This window comes from Procambarus clarkii, chromosome 92 (assembly GCF_040958095.1).
Source record: "Procambarus clarkii isolate CNS0578487 chromosome 92, FALCON_Pclarkii_2.0, whole genome shotgun sequence".
NCBI lineage: Eukaryota > Metazoa > Arthropoda > Malacostraca > Decapoda > Cambaridae > Procambarus > Procambarus clarkii.
Genome location: NC_091241.1, coordinates 7,009,477 through 7,031,997, shown reverse-complemented (window position 1 = coordinate 7,031,997; position 22,521 = coordinate 7,009,477). Strand labels below are relative to the sequence as shown.

General features: G+C 46.9%; 1 protein-coding gene and 1 long non-coding RNA gene across 6 annotated transcripts in view; both read left to right on the top strand.

Annotated features, from left to right (window-relative positions):
• The window catches only part of sim (single-minded), a 137,237-nt gene extending 131,806 nt beyond the window's left edge, over nt 1-5,431 (top strand). For all 3 annotated transcript variants that reach the window (XM_069319257.1, XM_069319256.1, XM_069319258.1), the window contains exons 8-10: nt 451-557; nt 1,181-1,328; nt 2,803-5,431. In XM_069319257.1, the coding sequence (XP_069175358.1) occupies nt 451-557; nt 1,181-1,328; nt 2,803-3,667 (1,120 nt within the window). In that variant the 3' untranslated portion in view covers nt 3,668-5,431. The remainder of the gene's footprint in view (nt 1-450; nt 558-1,180; nt 1,329-2,802) is intronic.
• A 3,433-nt stretch (nt 5,432-8,864) lies between these two features.
• Nucleotides 8,865-22,521, top strand: part of LOC123774928 (uncharacterized) — a 41,288-nt gene continuing 27,631 nt past the window's right edge. The window contains exon 1 of one of the 3 annotated variants that reach the window (XR_011225982.1): nt 8,865-9,417. This is a non-coding gene — a long non-coding RNA (uncharacterized lncRNA). The remainder of the gene's footprint in view (nt 9,418-22,521) is intronic. The other 2 variants (XR_011225983.1, XR_006775009.2) reach the window with 2 other exon arrangements.

Below are 22,521 nucleotides of genomic sequence, written 5' to 3'. Positions count from 1 at the left end.
AATGCTTACATAAACGCTTGGAGATATGACAGAGGAGTCAGGAACTATCTTAGAAACTTATATTTATTATTACTAATTAGAATATATATTCTTTTTGTTGAAGAATATTTCCCTCATAATATCCCCACGTTCTTCTCCTAACATCCCCCCCCCCAACACTTTTCCAACTTACTCTGTACTTTTTACTTAACTTTCCTCCACTTCAAAGTTTGTGAAGCCTCCCATAGCAAACTTTCTTGTATCTATCTCCTTTGAAGATCCCCTGCCTTTCTATCTCTCTCTCCCTCCCCATCCAGCCCAGCCATCCTCCTCTCCTCCCCATTCACCTTGACTATCCACTTCCCCTCTCTTCATCCCATCAACCCCTCCCCCTTCCCCATCCACCCCCTCTCAAACCTCTCCCCTTCCCCATCACAGCCACTCACCTACTGTCTCTCTCTCCCCCACCAGAGTGGGAGTCTTGACGGGGTTCGAGCCTCAGGACCTGATCGAGAAGACTCTCTACCAGTACATCCACGGCTGTGACATGATCCACATGCGCTTCTCACACCACATGCGTAAGTGTTCACCTTGTTTATACTTGTTCAAGGGGGGCGTTCAGTCTTTACCACTGTTCTCATGTTCTGTTGTTAAAGAAATTGTGTATTGTTCATACCTGTTTCTCTCTGGGTATGTTCAGGGACTGCAGACGTGTTCAAAAATAGAGTAATATTCACCATCTACCTTTTGTTCAATTTGTCCGGTGTCGACGTTTGTTCAAAAATGCTGGGACATATATAACATGACTAGTAATGGCATATGTTCGGAATTATTAAGCGTGTTCACTTGGATCTTTAATAATATACTCTGTTCTATATAATTTTATATATAAAGTGTTATATAATAATATAAGTGTTCAAATGCTTGTCTTATCTATTTTTTGTTTATTTAAAAAAAATTAATTGAATTTAAAAATATAATTTTTTTCATCCTTCGCACATAAAATAATTTCGACATGTTCTTCAATTTCGTGCTTATTTTTTTCATTAAATTTAAGTGCAAATATATTGTTCACATCCTTGTTTTCTACCCAGCTAGCAATCTTATTTATTTGGTAGCCTATCACTGACCTACCAACAAATCTACCCATTTACTAACCTATTATCCCCAGTGTAATCATTGCTTTCTCTCATCCCATTAGTGCTGATGAAGGGCCAAGTGACCACCAAGTACTACAGGTTCCTCACCAGAGACGGTGGGTGGGTGTGGGTCCAGACCTACGCCACTATAGTCCATAACTCGCGCTCCTCTAGACCCCACTGTATCGTTGCCGTCAACTACGTCATCAGGTACTGAGGTGGTGGGGGTGGGAGTGTTGAGTGGATGAAGGGAATATTGTTGATTGTTTTGTGTGTGGGGGGGGGGTGGGGGGGTAGGGTTGAAGCTAACATTATTTTGTTTTAAATGTGGCATTGTTCAATTTTGTTTATTGAGTTGCATTTTATTGATTTTAGCATTAAAATATACATAATATAGGTTGAGATAAAGCGTTTTCACGATTTAATTTTTATTTTACACTTGTTTTTACCATAAAGTTATATAATCATTATATAATATAAAAATGAAATGATTCTTTTTAATCAACAATCATTCCAGTGTCAAAGACATACTCTCAAACAAATAATCCCCGTTTCTCAGTGTATATACACTAAGAGTATATATTCTCAGTGTATATACACTGAGAGTATATATTCTCAGTGTATATACACTGAGAGTATACTTTAGTCCTGGACATTATTCAGGACTAAAAGTATGCTTGCTGGTTGGTCAGAAAGCCATTATTGTTGCCATCAAAACATTCCAATAGGTGGACACAGGCCTTAAGCCCAACACCTAACCACAATAAAAATTACTGAAGGATCGTTCCATGTTTGGTGAATCATTCTTGAATTAAAAAAATCTTTCCACGCGTTATTGGTCACTTCAGATTGCTGGAGGTAAAATACGGATCTAAAGGAATATAATTCCTGATTATATATTCCCGATTATAAACATAATTTCCTACTTTAAGTTGCATTCTCGAGTTTAGGCATCTTATCAGAATTTAAGATTTGATCTAGATTTTAGTGACGGGGTAAAATTTCTTTCATAATAGTTGAAGACAAGAAATGCTGTATTCCAAGGTGTATATTTGTGTATAACGTGGGTGCTTGTGCAGTGTGAGGTGTATAAGTGCAGGTGTAGTGTATATGTATTGGAGGAATGATGTATAGGCGTAGTGTGAGCAGGTGTATGGTGTATTTGAGTATAGGTGTACGCTGTAGTGTGAACAGACTTAGTATGTACAGTTGAACATATATATATGTATATATATATATAGGTTGTATAGAGGGTGGGTGCATAAGTGGCAGGGTATATATGGCGTACAGATCTCAAGTGTAAAGAGGACATACGTATGTTTTACACGTGTAAGGTTGGACAGGTGTAGATTGTACATGTGTAAGTTGTGCTGATGAAGGGTGTACAGGTGTAGAATGTACAGGTTCGCATCCTGACCGGGGAGGATTGACTGGGGCACCAATCCTTAAAAGTACGTCTCTCTCCACCCAGCAGTGAATGGGTACCTGGTACTTAAACGATTGCTGGGTCGTGTTCCAGGGGAAACTAGAGACTAAGGCTGAGCATTGGGAAGGGAAAGCTCACAGCTTGCTCACATTGAGTCATCAGTCGTCTGTTCCTGTACCCATTTGTGTACAAAAAAGTGGGTACAGGAACAGGTGCACAGTAGGGTGTACAGGTTACTAATCAGTGTTCCGTCTACAGTGAGGTGGAGGCTCGGGAGGGTCGACTATCCTGGGAGCAAGTTGGAGGGGGTCGCGGGGAGGAGGGGGGCAGCTGGAGTGAGGCGGGGGGGATGAAGGGCATGACGGGGGGTCGGCTCAAGTGCCGCACCTCCCCCTACCCTTCCCCAGCCCCCACCGAGGCCCTACACGAGGTACTGGACGGCCCGGGAGGGGCAGCTATCCACTACCCCTCCGCCCTAGCGCCCCCTCCCCTAGCCGCACCCTCAACCCCTTACCCAGACCCCCGCCTACCCTGCTACCCCCCAGCTTACGACGTGTACGACGAGCGATACGTGCGGGGCGACGCGCAGCAGTACGCGGGGTGCAGCGCCCCCCTCGACCCCACCCCGCTGCCCCCCGCCGCCTGCCACTACACCAGCGCCAAGACCTCCGGGGGCTACGAGGAGCGACCCTGGAGTCAAGGTTCAGGCAGCTCCTCGGCCTCCGAGGACCCCAGACACGAGTACTCCTCCTCCAACAACAACAACAACAATACGCCCACGCTGGCTACGCCCATGTACCCTCTACACGACTACTACGCCCACGCCCACGACAAATTCTACGCCACGGATAAGCTGCACTATGCCGCGGCGGCTGCTGCGGACAAGACACAGTACGCAGAAAAGTTCCAGTATTCCGATAAGGTACAGTACGCAGCGGGGGTGGGAGGGGCGGCCGGGGGCGGGAGCTGCGTAAGGGGCGTATATAGCTACGTCGACGCCGCGCTCAGTACGCAGACGGAGACGGCCATGACCAGCAAGACGCACGTTCTGCCCCAGCTCGGTTACACCTCCGTCATTGTGGACGCCCAACAGTACAACGCACAGAATGAATTTGTGCACTAGATGCCTCCCTCCTTCCCTCCCTCCCTCCTTCTCTTCCTTCTTCTCCCTCCCCTCCCTCCTCTTCCTTCCGCCTGACCACATTTCACGCCCGGCGACGCCCAAACAATTCAGTAAGCTTGAAAAGTCACAGTGCAATTTTGATGCAATCTTACAGGTCACCAGAGGCTACAACGTAGCCTCACATGTCACCAAAAGCTGCAACATGGCCTCACACGTTACCAGAGGCTGAAACGTAGCCTCACGTTACCAGAGGCTGTAACATAGCTTCCTAGGTCACCTGAGACTGCAAGGGAACCTCACTGGACACACGAGAGGCTGCAACATAGCGTCACAGGTCACCTAAGATTGCAATTCTGCTATGTAAGTGCTGCTCCCCGCTGACCTGTATCAGCTCAGCTCTACATTGACACTAAAATCACTCCCGTAGCCAACACTGCCTAAGGCTGTGTCATGTGTCTTCTGCTAGGACGCGCACGAGCATGGTATACCTCTGTGTAACGTCTAGTGTACGATAAATAATTACAAAAAGTGGGAATACGAGAGCTTGAGAAAACGGGAACCAGAGACAGAAAGAATCTGCGTGCAAAGAGATTGGAAATTTGCATACCATAAAAAACGGGAATCTACATGTCGTAGAAACCGGAATCCGGGTACTAGAGAAAGTGTGAATCCGAGTGTAATTATTAGTGTCAGGACATCACATGATAATCCACATCCGATGGCGTATGGCTCAGAGAAAAAGGGAAGGCGTGTGCCAAGCTCAATGTTTTTAATTTAATTAACAGCTCAAGCTTAAATGTCAGTTTGTCCATACAAATTTAATTTGTGAATCAAATTTTTTGCCTACAAAATATAAGAAATCAGTGCAACTTTATCACCGCCGAAAATTCTGTTCATAAAATTACTTGCCAAATAAAAAGAGAGAAATATATATACAGAAATCGGGAATCTATGGCGAAGGAAAATATATTTCCTAAGAAAAATTAGAGTTTGCGATTTGAAAATAAAAAAAAAATCATAAAAACATCCATATATTGTAAAAGAACAAAAAACGTGTTCCGTTAAGAAACAAAGCATAAACATTAATATATAATTTTAACTAATTTTAGTATACATATGTATGTATAATTGTAAACTCCGCTGCCTAGGAGTATTACATTTACTATCCCTTTGATCTCCCCAAGGCACTACGGGCTCACCATAGCCCGTGCTACTTGGAACTTTGTTCCAGGTAGCGAATCTTTAACAACAACAATGATCTCCCCTCCCCCCCAAAAAATACAGTATATAAAATATATCAAAGAAATGGACAAACTATTGGCTGCCTCATGTGGGTGTGAATGTTGATTGGCTCTTATTTCGGCCATTTCTAGTCTCTTAATTGGCTGCCTCGCTAGCATTGTTATGGACGGTAATTAACTACATTGCGGGAGCCATTCGCTTATCACCGATGTCCTGGTTTTACTGCATATTGGCGATTAATAGGGTAATTCCCCTTTCAGAGACCGGGCTCTGACGCTAGGCTGTTTTATCTCTCTACTGAGCGATGATTGGCTCTTGTGCTGGGACGCCGCTACGACCCTAATTGGCAAACCATACGAATAAACAACCTATGTAAACAATTTTCAGTGTGCTCGCACGCACGCACGCACGCACGCACGCACGCACGCACGCACGCACGCACACACACACACACACACACACACACACACACACACACACACACACACACACACACACACACACACACACACACACACACAATTTACCAGTTACCAGTGCTACATCTAGTCACTTGAATGTTATATTTATTGGTAAACAGTACACATTAAGACTTTATAACATTAAGGCTTTATAACCTCTGCCGTCCAATCACAGGAGACCCAGCCTGAGCACCACTGAGGGAAATCATGATTCTTTTTGGTTATAGTAAAACCAGTGATGTGACTGATCTTGCCCACCAGTAAAACGAATAAAAATTCATGTAGAAATCTCGTAATCGGCTTCTCACTGGCCCAGTAGTTATCGGCCCAGTAGTTATAATTCCCATCTGACTAGCAGAAGGAGACTAATTCACCAATCTCAATCACAGCTTCCAAATTAGTGACGTTTTTACACATAGAAGAAGCAACATATGTTTGAGTAACGTTAAAGGAATATTGATTCTGTTACATTACTGTCACTTGAAGGGAGGGGGATTGATTCTACTCTTTAGCCTTTCATTAGGATTATATTCAACATCCGGAACATTTTTTTTTTAATATTTGTTACATGTGCATTGACTAGCTTGGCGCACGCTGACCACAGTACCCACCCAGTGGGCATAATACCCATGAGTAGCTTTAATTTAACGTGAAAAATGATGTTTCTCTTGGGTATTTTGCCCACTGGGTAGAGGATTTTTGGACAATAATCACAGTGAAAATAAACATTACTTATTATGTACCAGGAGAAAGTATCATTCTTGAAGCACAACTGTGATCTTATGACAACAATATCTATCATGCATCAACTGAGACTTAATGTCCATCATACATGGATTGTAAAATTAGCATGCACTAGGTGTAGCTATCGTTATCGTTCATCAGGCATCATGCACCAAGTGTAGCTATTGTTATCGTTCATCAGGCATCATGCACCAAGTGTAGCTGTCGTTATCGTTCATCAGGCAACACATGTATATAATGAATATCAAGCAAAATATATCGTATAAATACGAGCAACTATCGTACACTAGGAACATATCGTACACAAAGATCAGCTACTGTAAACCAGGAGGAACTATTGTACACCAAGAGGAACTATCGAACGCCAAGAGGAATTATCGTATATTTAGAGTAAGTTTTGTACACCAGGAGGAACTCTCGTACACCAGGAGCAGCTATCGTACACCAAGAGTAACTATCGTACACGAGGAGCAGCTATCGTGCACCAGGAGTAACTATCGTACACCAAGAGTAACTATCGTACACGAGGAGCAGCTATCGTACACCAAGAGTAACTATCGTACACCAAGAGCAACTATCGTACACCAACAATAACTATCCTTCATCAAACAAAAAAAAAATTGCAAAAAAAAAAACTGACGCAATATGAAACAAACTGAAAAAAAAGCAGCTCGTCGAATTATCAGACATGAAACAGTCGTACATCAGGCAACATTCCCAATATATATATATATATAAATATATATTGCTTTGTGGCCCTCAAATACTTTTTATATAGTTTTGTATGTGGATACATATATGTTTAATAGACTAATGAATTCCTGAATCGGGCATTATATTTTGGCATCATTATTTTCCCATTTTTTTTTTCACCCAATGTTACCAAGTGAATCACACAATTTTGTAAATATGAATAGTTAAGGTAGATTCCTTATGGACGTTGTTATAATAATGTCTGTGAGTGCGCGTGTAAAATTTCAAGTCACTTTTTTATGTCTTGTACAGTATCAACATGTTGTAAATATTGTATAATATCAATGTCATATTAATAAAAATTTCTCTTTTTGAAAAAAAATAAGTATTTTGCTTTTTCCTACAATTTATATGTATGTATATTTTTTATTTTGTACTTCATATAGTATGGTTTTTGTAAGTGTTTTCTGAGACCGCCAGTTAGTAAGGTAAGGTAATAATCAGGAGAAACCACTAAGCCAAGTTGACTATATAGCACATTGAATAGAAAATGAGAAGAGGATCGAACGAGTTTTTTTTTCTACCACAAACGTGGCCACACATTTACAATGCTAACCAGCATATATACATTTTCTTCTGTCCTCCGACTGTGAGACCACTGGGTCCTCAAGGAGCGTGGTGGTCTTATCAACAAGGGCCTCTGATCTCCATGATGTTACTTATTCTTGAATTACAGTGTTCATCCAATCAGCAGGCGTATCTGGCCATGATAACGTCACTAATAATTCGGTCATAATCCTCATCAAATCAGTTGAGGCTTATTCTCCACAAAACTGCAAGAAATTACAGCAGCCTCTCAGAGTAATATTTTAAGGAATGACTAAAGAAGAACAGCGACACTATAAGCTAATCAGAAACTGCCTTTCTGATGTGTCATTTTATTTGTATTTCTTTATTTATTTATTTATTTATTTATTTATACAAGAAGATACAAATGGATTTGAGAGAGTGCATATCATGTTTTTACATTTTTTCATAGGCTATACATTCTTGCAAACCCTCTTAACACATCATGTTGAGTTACCAGACGGTGTAAATTCATTACGGTATTATGCTGAGCTTACACAAATTCTTTAATTAACAAAAAAACTTCTTGGGGGTTAAGAATACGCAAAGGTTATCAACTACAGTTAATGTGACAGTATGGAACAGATGATAGTCAATGCATAGTGACTACAATTGCAAAACTCACCACATACTCTAATACCGTATCGAGTATTCCACTCCCAGAATCAAACGATTAAACCACGTCATTTAGACGGATAATACCAAGTTGACAACGTAGCATTATTAACAAGCACGCTTCTACCATTCGTCCAAGAAAAAGGTTTTGCAATTTGTTTCAATAATTTAAATGCTAATGCCTTAGTTTAAAAAGTGTTTAGCCTGGCAATTACCCAGGGAGTATTTAATACAAACTCGACCAGTGAACAATTCCTATTTATGTGCGCGAATAACAGCATCATAATATATATTTGCATTTTTAACGAATTTGTGAAGTTGTTGGTGCTACATACAATTTGTGTATATAAAACTATTAAAAAAATTGTTTTAAAACATATATTTTAAATAAAAAATTATTGTATGGACGAAATATAAAAAGAGAACTATCAACCTATTGAAGGCACAAACAAATTGTATACAACACGTAAAGCCAGTATACTCTCAATGTATATATACCGAGAAGTGGGGTATACCTCTCGGTGAATATATCCCCTGTGTGTAGCAAATTCTATCATTATCTATTGATTGTGAGGTGATACCTGCTTCACCAGCGAACCGGAAAAAAATAATAATTGTCAACTGAACCAATACACTTAACCTGTCACAAGCCTAATACACAATTATAATAGTATATATTAATTTACAGTAACGAATTTTTAAGGGTAGGAGGGAGAGGAATACACAATACAGAGTACGAGCATAACCCGTGGATAGGTTGGTGTTAAGTATTATAAATTTATAATTAATTGCGTCGTCGGCATCTGGCCATTGTTTACAACCATGTTCAGTGCGGCGATCCTCCAATACTTTTACAACTCCAAGCTATCTGATTCGATACAAGTTACACCGTACATCAGACTAATTCTCACCGGATTTTAACCTTATCTAGAAAAAATGAAACCCTAATTCAACCGAATCTAACCTAATACATTATAATCTAACGATATACACTGCTGTGGCAATCAGAAAACGAGTAACGTTGAAACAGTCTTGGGTGCAATTTGATCACTCGTGGAATGGCGTTCCAGCTCGAGAGACCATGGGTGTCGGTGTTGCTTGTGCAGTGGTCTCTTGCCTTGTGCTCGGAGCCATATATACTATTAGTGGCAAGTGTTTAGTTGTGAAGTGACTGAGATCACCGGGGAGCCATTTAAAAAAACCCTTGTATGGTGAACCTGATTATGTTCACCGATAGTTTTTGTGACGGAACTCGCGAACTTATTTATTATGGTGTAAACAAACAGTTGAGAGTCTTCGCTTTAACATTTCATGCCCAAGATGGCTGTTTGTGCTGCTTCTGACGTCACCCTCGATCAGAGACAAAAGGTATGTTGTAAAATGTTTTATGTAATTATCAAAGACGAGGTCTGATAAACACCTTTTGTGCCCTCTGTAATGACTTTGCGCTACAGCTTACAGGATGAGTATGGGGTGCACAATAAACTAGCCACCTCCGGCGGCAACAATCAAACAAAAAAAAACAATAATCGCTGACACGTATAATGATTCCAAATTTAGATCTTGATTATACGATATATGATTACCGGTTTTTCCGTCGGCATGACTTTTAGTCCTACGCGATTGACTCTAATTGAATAAACTCTGTTGTGGATATACAAACATTTATAAATAACTTGTTTTGAATTTGAGTACAATTTTGCTTGCTATTCCGATTTAGTGTAATAAGCTTTGCCCAGCTTTATTTGAAGGATAATATTAGTCTTGTGTTGGGCGTATTTACGCTGGGATCCATGTTAATGTTGCCCTCTTCAGGTCAATGATTACGTTAGGTACCAGTATATGAATGAACTTGAAAATCCCCATAGAGCTAGTAAGCTGGGGATGGAAGAACGAGGGCGAGGCTGCAGAAAGCTTGAGCGAGGAACTGGAGACGAGGCAGAGAAAAGAGTGGTGGCCCGATCACCATGGATTTAAACTTGGGTTGATTTCTGTAAGGGCGAGTGGAACGTTCTTGGCACTACACACGCGGGCTTTGGAGAGCAATTGGCGGGTGGTAGTGGTTACGGGCTATTCATGCCCGTGCCACCTCTTGGGTGGCTTAATCTTTATTAATCATCGGTGGTGAGTGGTGGCAGACGATGGTGGTAGTTGGTGTCACTTCATTCTTGGGTTGTGGGTCTTCATTCTTCTTTCTTCAATCTTCTTTCTACATTCTTCGGTCTTCTGGCTTCAGTTCTCTTCTTATTGACAAAGCTCCATTCCACTTTACCGTAGGCTATTTAGAATGGTTAAAAAGACGTGTTATGGTTGATAATACAAAAGCTAACATTCGGGTAAGTTAGTTACCATATTTTGATATATTAGGTTAATATAATTGTTACGTTAAGTTAGGCTGAATTAGTATAGTTATATTACGTTCGATTAAGTTATTACAGTTATATAAAGGTACAGTGTGTTGGGGAAAAAAAGGTACGTCCTGAAAACTCCGGTCATTTAGACATATTGTAATCAAAAGTACGACATCGAACGATCGAACGAACAATGTTTGACAGGTCACGGGCTTCTTGTCCAGGTATAGGCCACCTAGACAGGGTTGTCCTCTGGTAACCTCTCAAACTACTCCAGAGAAAGCGCAGTTAGTTATCTGCGTGTACTCTGACATGGTTCACTTTCATGTATTGTACAGGCCTCGTGGCTATTAACACCGCTTCTAGTTCTTCCAGCTTGACACGTTTTTTTTTCCAGTCGCGTTAGGTAAGGTCTAAGGTAAGTCAAGGTCAGGTGAGGTTAGTTAAGATTAGGTTTGGTTAGGTTAAGTTGAGATCGGGATGCATTTACAGTTAATTAGGTTAGATAAGGATACATTTCCGGTTGATTAGATAAGATTAGGATACATTTCCGGTTGTTTAGGTTAGATTAGGATATACTCACGGTTGATTAGGATAAATTTACAGTTGGTTAGGTTAGATTAGGATACATACCCGGTTGGTTACACAAGTCACGTTGGTGGAAACAAACTACCCAATCCACACCTATATAAGGGCTAGGTTATTTAAATTATTCAGGTTAGGCTAGGTGTACTATTAGTTCTGATTCGCCAATATTTTGCAACAATGATTGTAAACTCATTAAGATTATAGCCTTTGTTTACGTACGGCTTTAAGCACGATATGTTTGCTAAACGATTCCCATAAATTCTAGCTTGAGTAAAGGCTTATTACGGGGATATATATATACTTTCCATGAGCTATGGGGAGGGAAAGATATCAGCCTGCCAACGGGAGTCAGCAGTCGTCTGCTCCTGTACCCATCTATGTAAAAAAAAAGTCTAATTCGCGTCGGACTAATAACCATTTAAACATTTTGTATGTTGGACATTTTATCATATGTTCATAAGGATTCCTTGACTAGACCTGTAAAGCATAAAGTTTCTTGACACTAACTGATCTGGAGGCTTCGTACTCCAAAATGGTTGCCAAATAGCTTCAGTTGAACTACGCCACATACAAAAAAATTTTGGCTACATATAATTCGGTGTTCAAATTCTTGCGCCTTTCTTTGACTCGCACATATTTGATTTGTCTTTGTCTCTATCTCAGTCCGTCTTTGTCTCTTTCTGTCTCTCTCCTTTCTAAACTGCTCAGGGAGTGTCCAAACCCTTCAGTGGCAGACGAAAAGGGAGGTCCTGTTGTGACGTTACACGGTGGAGTGTGTTTACAGGCGCTGTTTGACCATACTGTGGCAAGTGTGTTTGGCTCCTGCCTCTCGTCTCTCTCTCTCTCCGCTGCCTCTCGTCTCTCTTTCTCTCTCCGCTGGCTCTCGTCTCTCTTTCTCTCTCCGCTGCCTCTTCTTCCCTTTCCTTAATTGTTCCATCGTTTTATTTTATCATTATTTATGTCGTGCTCCATGGTAACCTTGTATTCATACATTTCATTTGCGTCCTTGTTGCCATTCATTAAGATTGAGCTGCTTCATTTGTAAATCTTATCTTCAGTGGCCTAACTTTTGTATTTTCCCATGCTGCAGTAAATGATCCCCATTCTATATATTTCTTCGAAGTTCTCCACTGGTAGTAATCCTAGCGTTCTATGTTAATCTTAAAGTTCAAATTTGGTAGTGTTAGTTTCAATTGGTTATTCCTGACGCTGTCCCTGTCTGTCTGTCTATAGTTAGGGCGTTCCTCGGTTCATCTCCAAGAGTTCCTACTATTTTTGCTCATATAATGAGAGGTTCGTGTGTGTGTGCACTCACCTAGTTGTACTCACCTAGTTGTGCTTGCGGGGATTGAGCTCTGGCTCTTTGGTCCCGCCTCTCAACCGTCAATCAACAGGTGTACAGGTTCCTGAGCCTATTGGGCTCTATCATATCTACACTTGAAACTGTGTATGGAGTCAGCCTCCACCACATTACTTCCTAATGCATTCCATTTGTCAACCACTCTGACACTAAAAAAGTTGTTTCTAATATCTCTGTGGCTCATTTGGGCACTCAGTTTCCACCTGTGTCCCCTAGTGCGTGTGCCCCTTGTGTTAAATAGCCTGTCTTTATTAACTCTGTCGATTCCCTTGAGAATCTTGAATGTGGTGATCATGTCCCCCCTAACTCTTCTGTCTTCCAACGAAGTGAGGTTTAATTTCCGTAGTCTCTCCTCGTAGCTCATACCTCTCAGCTCTGGTACTAGTCTGGTGGCAAACCTTTGAACCTTTTCCAGTTTAGACTTATGCTTGACTAGATACGGACTCCATGCTGGAGCCGCATACTCCAGGATTGGTCTGACATATGTGGTATATAATGTTCTAAAAGATTCCTTACGCAAGTTTCTAAAGGCCGTTCTTATGTTAGCCAACCTGGCATATGCTGCTGATGTTATCCTCTTGATATGAGCTTCAGGGGATAGGTCTGGCGTGATATCAACCCCCAGGTCTTTCTCTCTCTCTCTGACTCTTGAAGTATTTCATCTCCCAAAAGATACCTTGTATCTGGTCTCCTGCTCCTGTGTGTGTGTGTGTGTGTGTGTGTGTGTGTGTGTGTGTGTGTGTGTGTGTGTGTGTGTGTGTGTGTGTGTGTGTGTGTGTGGGAGGGTGGGAGGGTGGGTATAGAAGGTAAGTCATAGGAAGTGCGTGTGTGGGGAACTGGGCGGAGGTGCATGTGTGTGTGTGTGTGTGTGTGTGTGTGTGTTCAATAGATGTAAGCAAGTCTCCGAGGAAGTATGTATCTATATATTCATGCCTGCGCGGGAGGACACTTGCATCTGGGCACGCTTGAGCGCGTGCTGGGGGTTACCAGCACACGCGCGTGCGGTAGCGTGCGCATGCAGCGTGGTGAGTGAGGCAGCTCTAGCCCCCGACACGATTCTCCTGGCAAAGCTGGTAGGGGCTCGTTGTTGTATCGACCGACCTTGCCCGCGTAAAGCTGTAGTGGTGTTCATGCATACTCCTCCACACGCCCCCACGCCCACAGACCACACCACACACGCCCCCACACGCCCACATACCACACCACACACGCCCCCACGCCCACAGACCACACCCCACACGCCCACATACCACACCACACACGCCCCCACGCCCACAGACCACACCCCACACGCCCCCACGCCCACAGACCACACCACACACGCCCCCACGCCCCCAGACCACACCACACACGCCCCCACGCCCACAGACCACACCACACACGCCCCCAGACCACACCCCCCACGCCCACAGACCACATCACACACGCCCCCACGCCCACAGACCACACCACATACGCCCCCACGCCACACCACACACGCCCCCACGCCCCCAGACCACACCACACACACCCCCACGCCCACAGACCACACCACACACGCCCCCACGCCCACAGACCACACCACACACGCCCCACGCCCACAGACCACACCACACACGCCCCCGCGCCCACAGACCACACCACACACGCCCCCACGCCCACAGATCACACCACACACGCCCCCACGCCCACAGACCACACCACACACGCCCCCACGCCCACAGACCACACCACACACGCCCCCACGCCCACAGACCACACCACACACGCCCACAGACCACACCACACACGCCCACAGACCACACCACACACGCCCCCACGCCCCCAGACCACACCACACACGCCCCCACGCCCCCAGACCACACCACACACGCCCCCACGCCCCCAGACCACACCACACACGCCCCCACGCCCCCAGACCACACCACACACGCCCCCACGCCCCCAGACCACACCACACACGCCCCCACGCCCCCAGACCACACCACACACGCCCCCACGCCCACAGACCACACCACACACGCCCCCAGACCACACCACACACGCCCCCACGCCCCCAGACCACACCACACACGCCCAACGCCCACAGACCACACCACACACGCCCCCACGCCCACAGACCACACCACACACGCCCCCACGCCCACAGACCACACACGCCCCCACGCCCACAGACCACACCACACACGCCCCCACGCCCACAGACCACACCACACACGCCCACAGACCACACCACACACGCCCCCACGCCCCCAGACCACACACGCCCCCACGCCCCCAGACCACACACGCCCCCACGCCCCCAGACCACACACGCCCCCACGCCCCCAGACCACACACGCCCCCACGCCCCCAGACCACACACGCCCCCAGACCACACACGCCCCCACGCCCACAGACCACACACGCCCCCACGCCCACAGACCACACACGCCCCCAGACCACACACGCCCCCACGCCCACAGACCACACACGCCCCCACGCCCACAGACCACACACGCCCCCAGACCACACACGCCCCCACGCCCACAGACCACACACGCCCCCACGCCCACAGACCACACACGCCCCCAGACCACACACGCCCCCACGCCCACAGACCACACACGCCCCCACGCCCACAGACCACACACGCCCCCAGACCACACACGCCCCCACGCCCCCAGACCACACACGCCCCCACGCCCACAGACCACACACGCCCCCAGACCACACACGCCCCCACGCCCACAGACCACACACGCCCCCAGACCACACACGCCCCCACGCCCACAGACCACACACGCCCCCACGCCCACAGACCACACACGCCCCCAGACCACACACGCCCCCACGCCCACAGACCACACACGCCCCCACGCCCACAGACCACACACGCCCCCACGCCCACAGACCACACACGCCCCCACGCCCACAGACCACACACGCCCCCAGACCACACACGCCCCCACGCCCACAGACCACACACGCCCCCACGCCCACAGACCACACACGCCCCCAGACCACACACGCCCCCACGCCCCCAGACCACACACGCCCCCACGCCCACAGACCACACACGCCCCCACGCCCCCAGACCACACACGCCCCCACGCCCACACGCCCACAGACCACACACGCCCACAGACCACACACGCCCACACGCCCACAGACCACACACGCCCCCACGCCCATAGACCACACACGCCCCCACGCCCACAGACCACACACGCCCCCACGCCCCCAGACCACACACGCCCCCACGCCCACAGACCACACACGCCCCCAGACCACACACGCCCCCACGCCCACAGACCACACACGCCCACACGCCCACAGACCACACACGCCCCCACGCCCACAGACCACACACGCCCCCAGACCACACACGCCCCCACGCCCACAGACCACACACGCCCCCACGCCCACAGACCACACACGCCCCCAGACCACACACGCCCCCAGACCACACACGCCCACAGACCACACACGCCCACAGACCACACACGCCCACAGACCACACACGCCCACAGACCACACACGCCCCCACGCCCACAGACCACAGACCACACACGCCCCCACGCCCACAGACCACAGACCACACACGCCCCCACGCCCACAGACCACAGACCACACACGCCCCCACGCCCCCAGACCACACACGCCCCCACGCCCACAGACCACACACGCCCCCACGCCCACAGACCACACACGCCCCCACGCCCACAGACCACACACGCCCCCACGCCCACAGACCACACACGCCCCCACGCCCACAGACCACACACGCCCCCACGCCCACAGACCACACACGCCCCCACGCCCACAGACCACACACGCCCCCACGCCCACAGACCACACACGCCCCCACAGACCACAGACCACACACGCCCCCACGCCCACAGACCACACACGCCCCCACGCCCACAGACCACACACGCCCCCACGCCCCCAGACCACACACGCCCCCACGCCCACAGACCACACACGCCCCCACGCCCACAGACCACACACGCCCCCACGCCCACAGACCACACACGCCCCCACGCCCACAGACCACACACGCCCCCACGCCCACAGACCACACACGCCCCCACGCCCACAGACCACACACGCCCCCACTCACCTCCTTTTTATGTTTCGTTTTGCTTTATTTGGTTTTTAAATGTTCCAAGTTACACATCGGTGTGAGTGTGGCGAGGCTCTCGCCCATACTGAGGTGCTCCAGGAGGTGTGAGTGTGGCGAGGCTCTCGCCCATACTGAGGTGCTCCAGGAGGTGTGAGTGTGGCGAGGCTCTCGCCCATACTGAGGTGCTCCAGGAGGTGTGAGTGTGGCGAGGCTCTCGCCCATACTGAGGTGCTCCATCGGTGTGAGTGTGGCGAGGCTCTCGCCCATACTGAGGTGCTCCAGGAGGTGTGAGTGTGGCGAGGCTCTCGCCCATACTGAGGTGCTCCATCGGTGTGAGTGTGGCGAGGCTCTCGCCCATACTGAGGTGCTCCATCGGTGTGAGTGTGGCGAGGCTCTCGCCCATACTGAGGTGCTCCATCGGTGTGAGTGTGGCGAGGCTCTCGCCCATACTGAGGTGCTCCAGGAGGTGGAGCACCTCCTGGAGCAGGAGGTGAGGAGCTCCGAGTGCTCTCTCGGAGCTCCTCACCTTCTGGACAGGAACAGAAGGCTCGGCCGGTGTTCCGCCTCTAGACCTCCACACTGATGCGCTGAAGCAGGAAACTGCCAGGTCTTGGGTCTCTAGGAGTGTCAATGAGCCTAGAACCCAATTTTTTGGAGAAAGCCGAGACATTTAGCCCCTATCGCCAGCGGGCCAAGTGTCTCAGATGCTATGGGACTAAAATGCACTGCCCTTTCAGTTGCCAGTATTTGGCTGATTGTACGGCTACCCTGTTTAGCACTGAAGATATATGGGTGTTAGCCAGGGTGGGGGCACACGTGTAGTCCACTACATTGCTTGCCCCCTCTTCCAGGCATATTTTGTGATGCCATCAGAGCAAAGTGTGGGATCACCAGGGTTTTGGGCCATTAGAGTGTGAGGTTCTCGCTCTGCTGAGCACTGGGATGAGGTGAGGCTTCAGCTCTTGGTGAAGTCATTAGCTTCGTTGTGTCTTGTATGCCAGACCTTGCAATCCATACCGATTAGCTTTCACCCTGTTGCAAATACACTTGTATTCGGTGTAAATTAGTCTCACTCAGCCGCGTCTAACAGCCTGGTTGATCAGTCCAGCAACCAGGAGGCCTGGTCGACGACCGGGCCGCGGGGACGCTAAGCCCCGGAAGCACCTCAAGGTAACCTCAAGGTAACCAAGGTGGAAAAGGCTATTGCAGTAGGGAGAGTCTCTGGGTCTAGACACACATGCCTGCTGCAGACGTAGGTACTGCCAAATGGGAGACCCCTGCATGGGCAGCATCCACTGCTCTAAGGCGGAGTTTCTTCTGTTAAAATGTTATAACATTGAGCATGCCACCCGTCCTCCTGATAGAACGACGCATTTTGACGTACACTCTTAAGACCAAAAATCGTACTAGAAAATTTCGTAAATTTTTTATATACCTGTCCCGTTTTCTGTTTTGGGTCCTCTGGTTAGAATAAGGGGGCACTTTAGTACGAGAGCTTCTTGACGTCGGGGAACCTTAGGAGGACGGACGGGAGCATGCCATGAGCTATATTTTCCACTACTTGGTTGTCCCAGCTGGGTTATCTTGAGGTTATCTTGAGGTTATCTTGAGGTTATCTTGAGGTTATCTTGAGGTTATCTTGAGGTTATCTTGAGATAATTTCAAGGCTTAGTATCCTCGCGGCCCGGTCCTCGACCACGCCTCCACCCCCTGGAAGCAGCCCGTGACAGCTGACTAACTCCAAAGTACCTATTTACTACTAGGTAACAAGGGCATCGGGATGAAAGAAACTCTGCCCCTTCTTTCTCGCCGGCGCCCGGGATCGAATCTGGGACCACAGGATCACCCATCCAGTGTTCTGTCCGCTCAGTCACCGGCTCCCTCCCCAGCTAGGTAGTTTGTATTTTTTTGGGGGGTTTGGGAGTTGGAGTGACGAAAAAGGGTAAGTCCACTACGGGCTCACCATAGCCCGTGCTACTTGGAACTTTTTGTTCCAGGCAGCGAATCTTTAACAACAAACAAGAAAAAGAAGGGGGGGAGGGGGGGTTACTGGTGACATTGGTTGAGACTTGGTGGGTTGTTCTTTAATGAGGTTAAACTACTAACCTCATTACTGAGAACACCTGTCGTCCTTGGTGGTGGGTCAGTGTCCTTGGTGGTGGGTCAGTGTACTTGTTGGTGGGTCAGTGTACTTGTTGGTGGGTCAGTGTTCTTGTTGGTGGGTCAGTGTTCTTGTTGGTGGGTCAGTGTACTTGTTGGTGGGTCAGTGTTCTTGTTGGTGGGTCAGTGTACTTGTTGGTGGGTCAGTGTAGCTGTTGGTCGGTCAGTGTACTTGTTGGTGGGTCAATGTAGCTGCTGGTGGGTCAGTGTAGCTGTTGGTCGGTCAGTGTACTTGTTGGTGGGTCAATGTAGCTGCTGGTGGGTCAGTGTTCTTGTTGGTGGGTCAGTGTACTTGTTGGTGGGTCAGTGTCACCTGCTGGTGGGTCAGTGTCACCTGCTGGTGGGTCAGTGTAGCTGCTGGTGGGTCAGTGTAGCTGCTGGTGGGTCAGTGTAGCTGCTGGTGGGTCAGTGTAGCTGCTGGTGGGTCAGTGTAGCTGCTGGTGGGTCAGTGTAGCTGCTGGTGGGTCAGTGTAGCTGCTGGTGGGTCAGTGTAGCTGCTGGTGGGTCAGTGTCACCTGCTGGTGGGTCAGTGTCACCTGCTGGTGGGTCAGTGTCACCTGCTGGTGGGTCAGTGTAGCTGCTGGTGGGTCAGTGTAGCTGCTGGTGGGTCAGTGTAGCTGCTGGTGGGTCAGTGTCACCTGCTGGTGGGTCTGTGTAGGTGCTGGTGGGTCAGTGTAGGTGCTGGTGGGTCAGTGTAGGTGCTGGTGGGTCAGTGTAGGTGCTGGTGGGTCAGTGTAGGTGCTGGTGGGTCAGTGTAGGTGCTGGTGGGTCAGTGTAGGTGCTGGTGGGTCAGTGTAGGTGCTGGTGGGTCAGTGTAGGTGCTGGTGGGTCAGTGTAGGTGCTGGTGGGTCAGTGTAGGTGCTGGTGGGTCAGTGTAGGTGCTGGTGGGTCAGTGTAGCTGCTGGTGGGTCAGTGTAGCTGCTGGTGGGTCAGTGTAGCTGCTGGTGGGTCAGTGTCACCTGCTGGGGGGTCAGTGTAGCTGCTGGTGGGTCAGTATCCCCTGCTGGCGGGTCGGTGTCACCTGCTGGTGGGTCGGTGTCACCTGCTGGTGGGTCGGTGTCACCTGCTGGTGGGTCAGTGTCACCTGCTGGCGGGTCAGTGTCCCCTGCTGATGGGTCAGTGTCCCCTGCTGGCGGGTCAGTATTAGAGAAAACGGCTCTTTAAAACATGTTTTCACTGTTCGTGTTTGTTTTGTAAGAAAACGATATATTCTTCCAGAAGTCAAGACAGCTTCCTGTTTAGAGTTTCCCGGGCCAGCTGCCCGGGCCAGCTGGCCAGGACCTGGGACTAGATTCACGAAGTAGTTACGCAAGCACTTACGAACCTGTACATCTTTCCTCAATCTTTGACGGCTTTGGTTACATTTATTAAACAGTTTACAAGCATGAAAACTTGAAAATCAACTGTTAGTTATAAACAGCCTCCTGGTGCTTCGGAGCTCATTATCTGTTTAATAATTGTAAACAAAGCCGCCAAAGATTGAGAAATGATGTACAGGTTCGTATGTGCTTGTGTAAGGGCTTTCCCAGATAAGGTATTTGGAGATTCCCAGATAAGGTATTTGGATAGAACGTTTTGTGCTAGAGATAGGGGGAACAGGTTAAGGGTTTGCTATCCCGGAGCTGGCATTGGTGATATTATAAACAACATGAATGATATTATGGCTGGTAATGGGAACAATCCCATTATTTGCATTAGCGTGGGAGGAAATGATGTTGGTCGAGTCAGGAGTGAGGAACTGATTCAGAGGTATAAAACAGCCATAGAGTTAGGAGCAAGGGAGGAATCCCGATCATATGTGGCATTCTTCCAAGAAAGGGAGTGGGAAATGAATGGATATCGAGGGCACTTGGTGTCAATTGCCGGCTGGAAAGATATTGCAAATCAAATGCAATATCTTTCATAGACAACTGGGAACACTTCTATGGAAGAAATGAAATGTATGCTCGTGATGGGGTGCATCTATCGAGAGCTGGGGTTGTTGCTGTTGCGAACTCGCTAGAAGAAGTGGTTAGAGGTGTTTGTTTGGGTTTAAACTGTTAGTAGATAGAGGTATGGGAATTGATTTGGAGGAAGGAGGTAATAAAAGTATGTGTTTGTGGGAGAAAGGAATTGGCAAAACGATCAGGGAAAGAGAAGGTCCGCAAAATAACAATTCACTTAGGGTATATTACACTAACAGTAGAAGTCTAAGAAATAAAATTAACGAATTAAATGCTCTTGTCTGCACAGAAAAAATAGATATTATTGCACTTACCGAAACGTGGATGAATGTAGAAAATAGAGAACTATTAGCTGAATATCAAATATATGGATTTAAACTATTTCACACAGATAGATATATTAGACGAGGAGGTGGAGTAGCCATATATGTTAGGGACAATTTGAAATGTAGTCTCAAAGAGGGAATCAAAACAGAGCCACACACAGAAACTATTTGGATTGAATTAAACGAAAAAGCTAATAATATTATAATAGGAGTAATATATAGGCCACCAAATTTAGACAGAATGGAAGCAAAGCATCTATGGGATGAAATATCTAGAGCATCTAGATCTAACAGTATTTATGTCATGGGTGACTTTAATTTTAGCGGAATAAACTGGTTGAACAAAACAGGGAATAGTGAAGCAGAAGATTTTCTAGAATTAATTGACGATTGCTTTCTTACGCAACACATTAAGGAACCAACACGGGAAAATAATATTTTAGATTTAGTGTTAACTAACAGGGAAACGCAAATTAATGACATCGAAATAGGGAGTGAGCTAGGGAGCAGTGATCACAAAGAAATCAGATTTAGCATAGAATGGAATAGACCAGTAGGAGAAAATTCTGTTAAAGTGCCAGATTTTCGAAAAGCTGATTTTAATAGCCTAAGAAATTTTTTGGCTCAAATTGATTGGAAAAGCTTGGGTATGGGGTGTGGGCCGGTCTTGGAGCGAGACATGAACCCAGCGATAGGTGACTTAAATGGGGATTTCGATGTGGATTCAATATATAACTTATTTAAGAATATTCTAAACAAAGCACAGGAACGTAGTATACCATACAAATTGAATAGATCGTATACTAATGACCCAAAGTGGATAACAAAGAATTTGAAGAACCTTATAGGTAAAAAGAGAGCTTGGTACAAAAGGATTAAAAATGGGGAGGTCACTTTAGAACAGGAATTCGTACAACTGGTTAGAAATGTTAAAAAAGAGATAAGGAAAGCAAAAAGAAACTATGAAGTTCGCATAGCAGGGCAAGCAAAGACAAATCCTAAAGGGTTTTTTCAGTTATATCGTACTAAGACTAGGGAAAGGATAGGTCCATTAAAAACTGAGACAGGTCAAATAACAGATAGTGATGAAGAGATGAGTAGTATTTTTAATAAATATTTTGTATCTGTATTTACTAAAGAGGAACTTAACAATATGCCTTCAGCCGAACAAGTCTATGTGGGTGGGGACGAGGACAGGTTGACGAGTTTAGCAGTTACCAGGGAGGATGTTCTTAAACAAATAGTAAAACTCAAACCAAACAAATCCCCAGGGCCGGATGAAGTGTTTGCTAGGGTGCTTAAAGAATGCAAAGAGGAGCTTTGTGACCCACTGTCAACCATATTTAATAAATCAATAGAGTCAGGCAGAGTGCCAGAGTTTTGGAAAGTTGCTAATGTGATACCAGTTTTTAAGAAAGGAGATAGATCACTTGCGTCTAACTATCGACCAATTAGCCTAACGTCTATTGTGGGAAAGTTACTCGAATCTATAATAGCAAATAAAATTCGTCTTCATCTTGAAAAACATAAATTAATAATTGAGTCGCAACATGGTTTTATAAATGGCCGTTCATGTTTAACAAATTTGTTATCTTTTTATTCTAGCATTGTTGAGGCAGTTGATAGTGGTAAGGATTGCGATGTTGTATACCTTGAC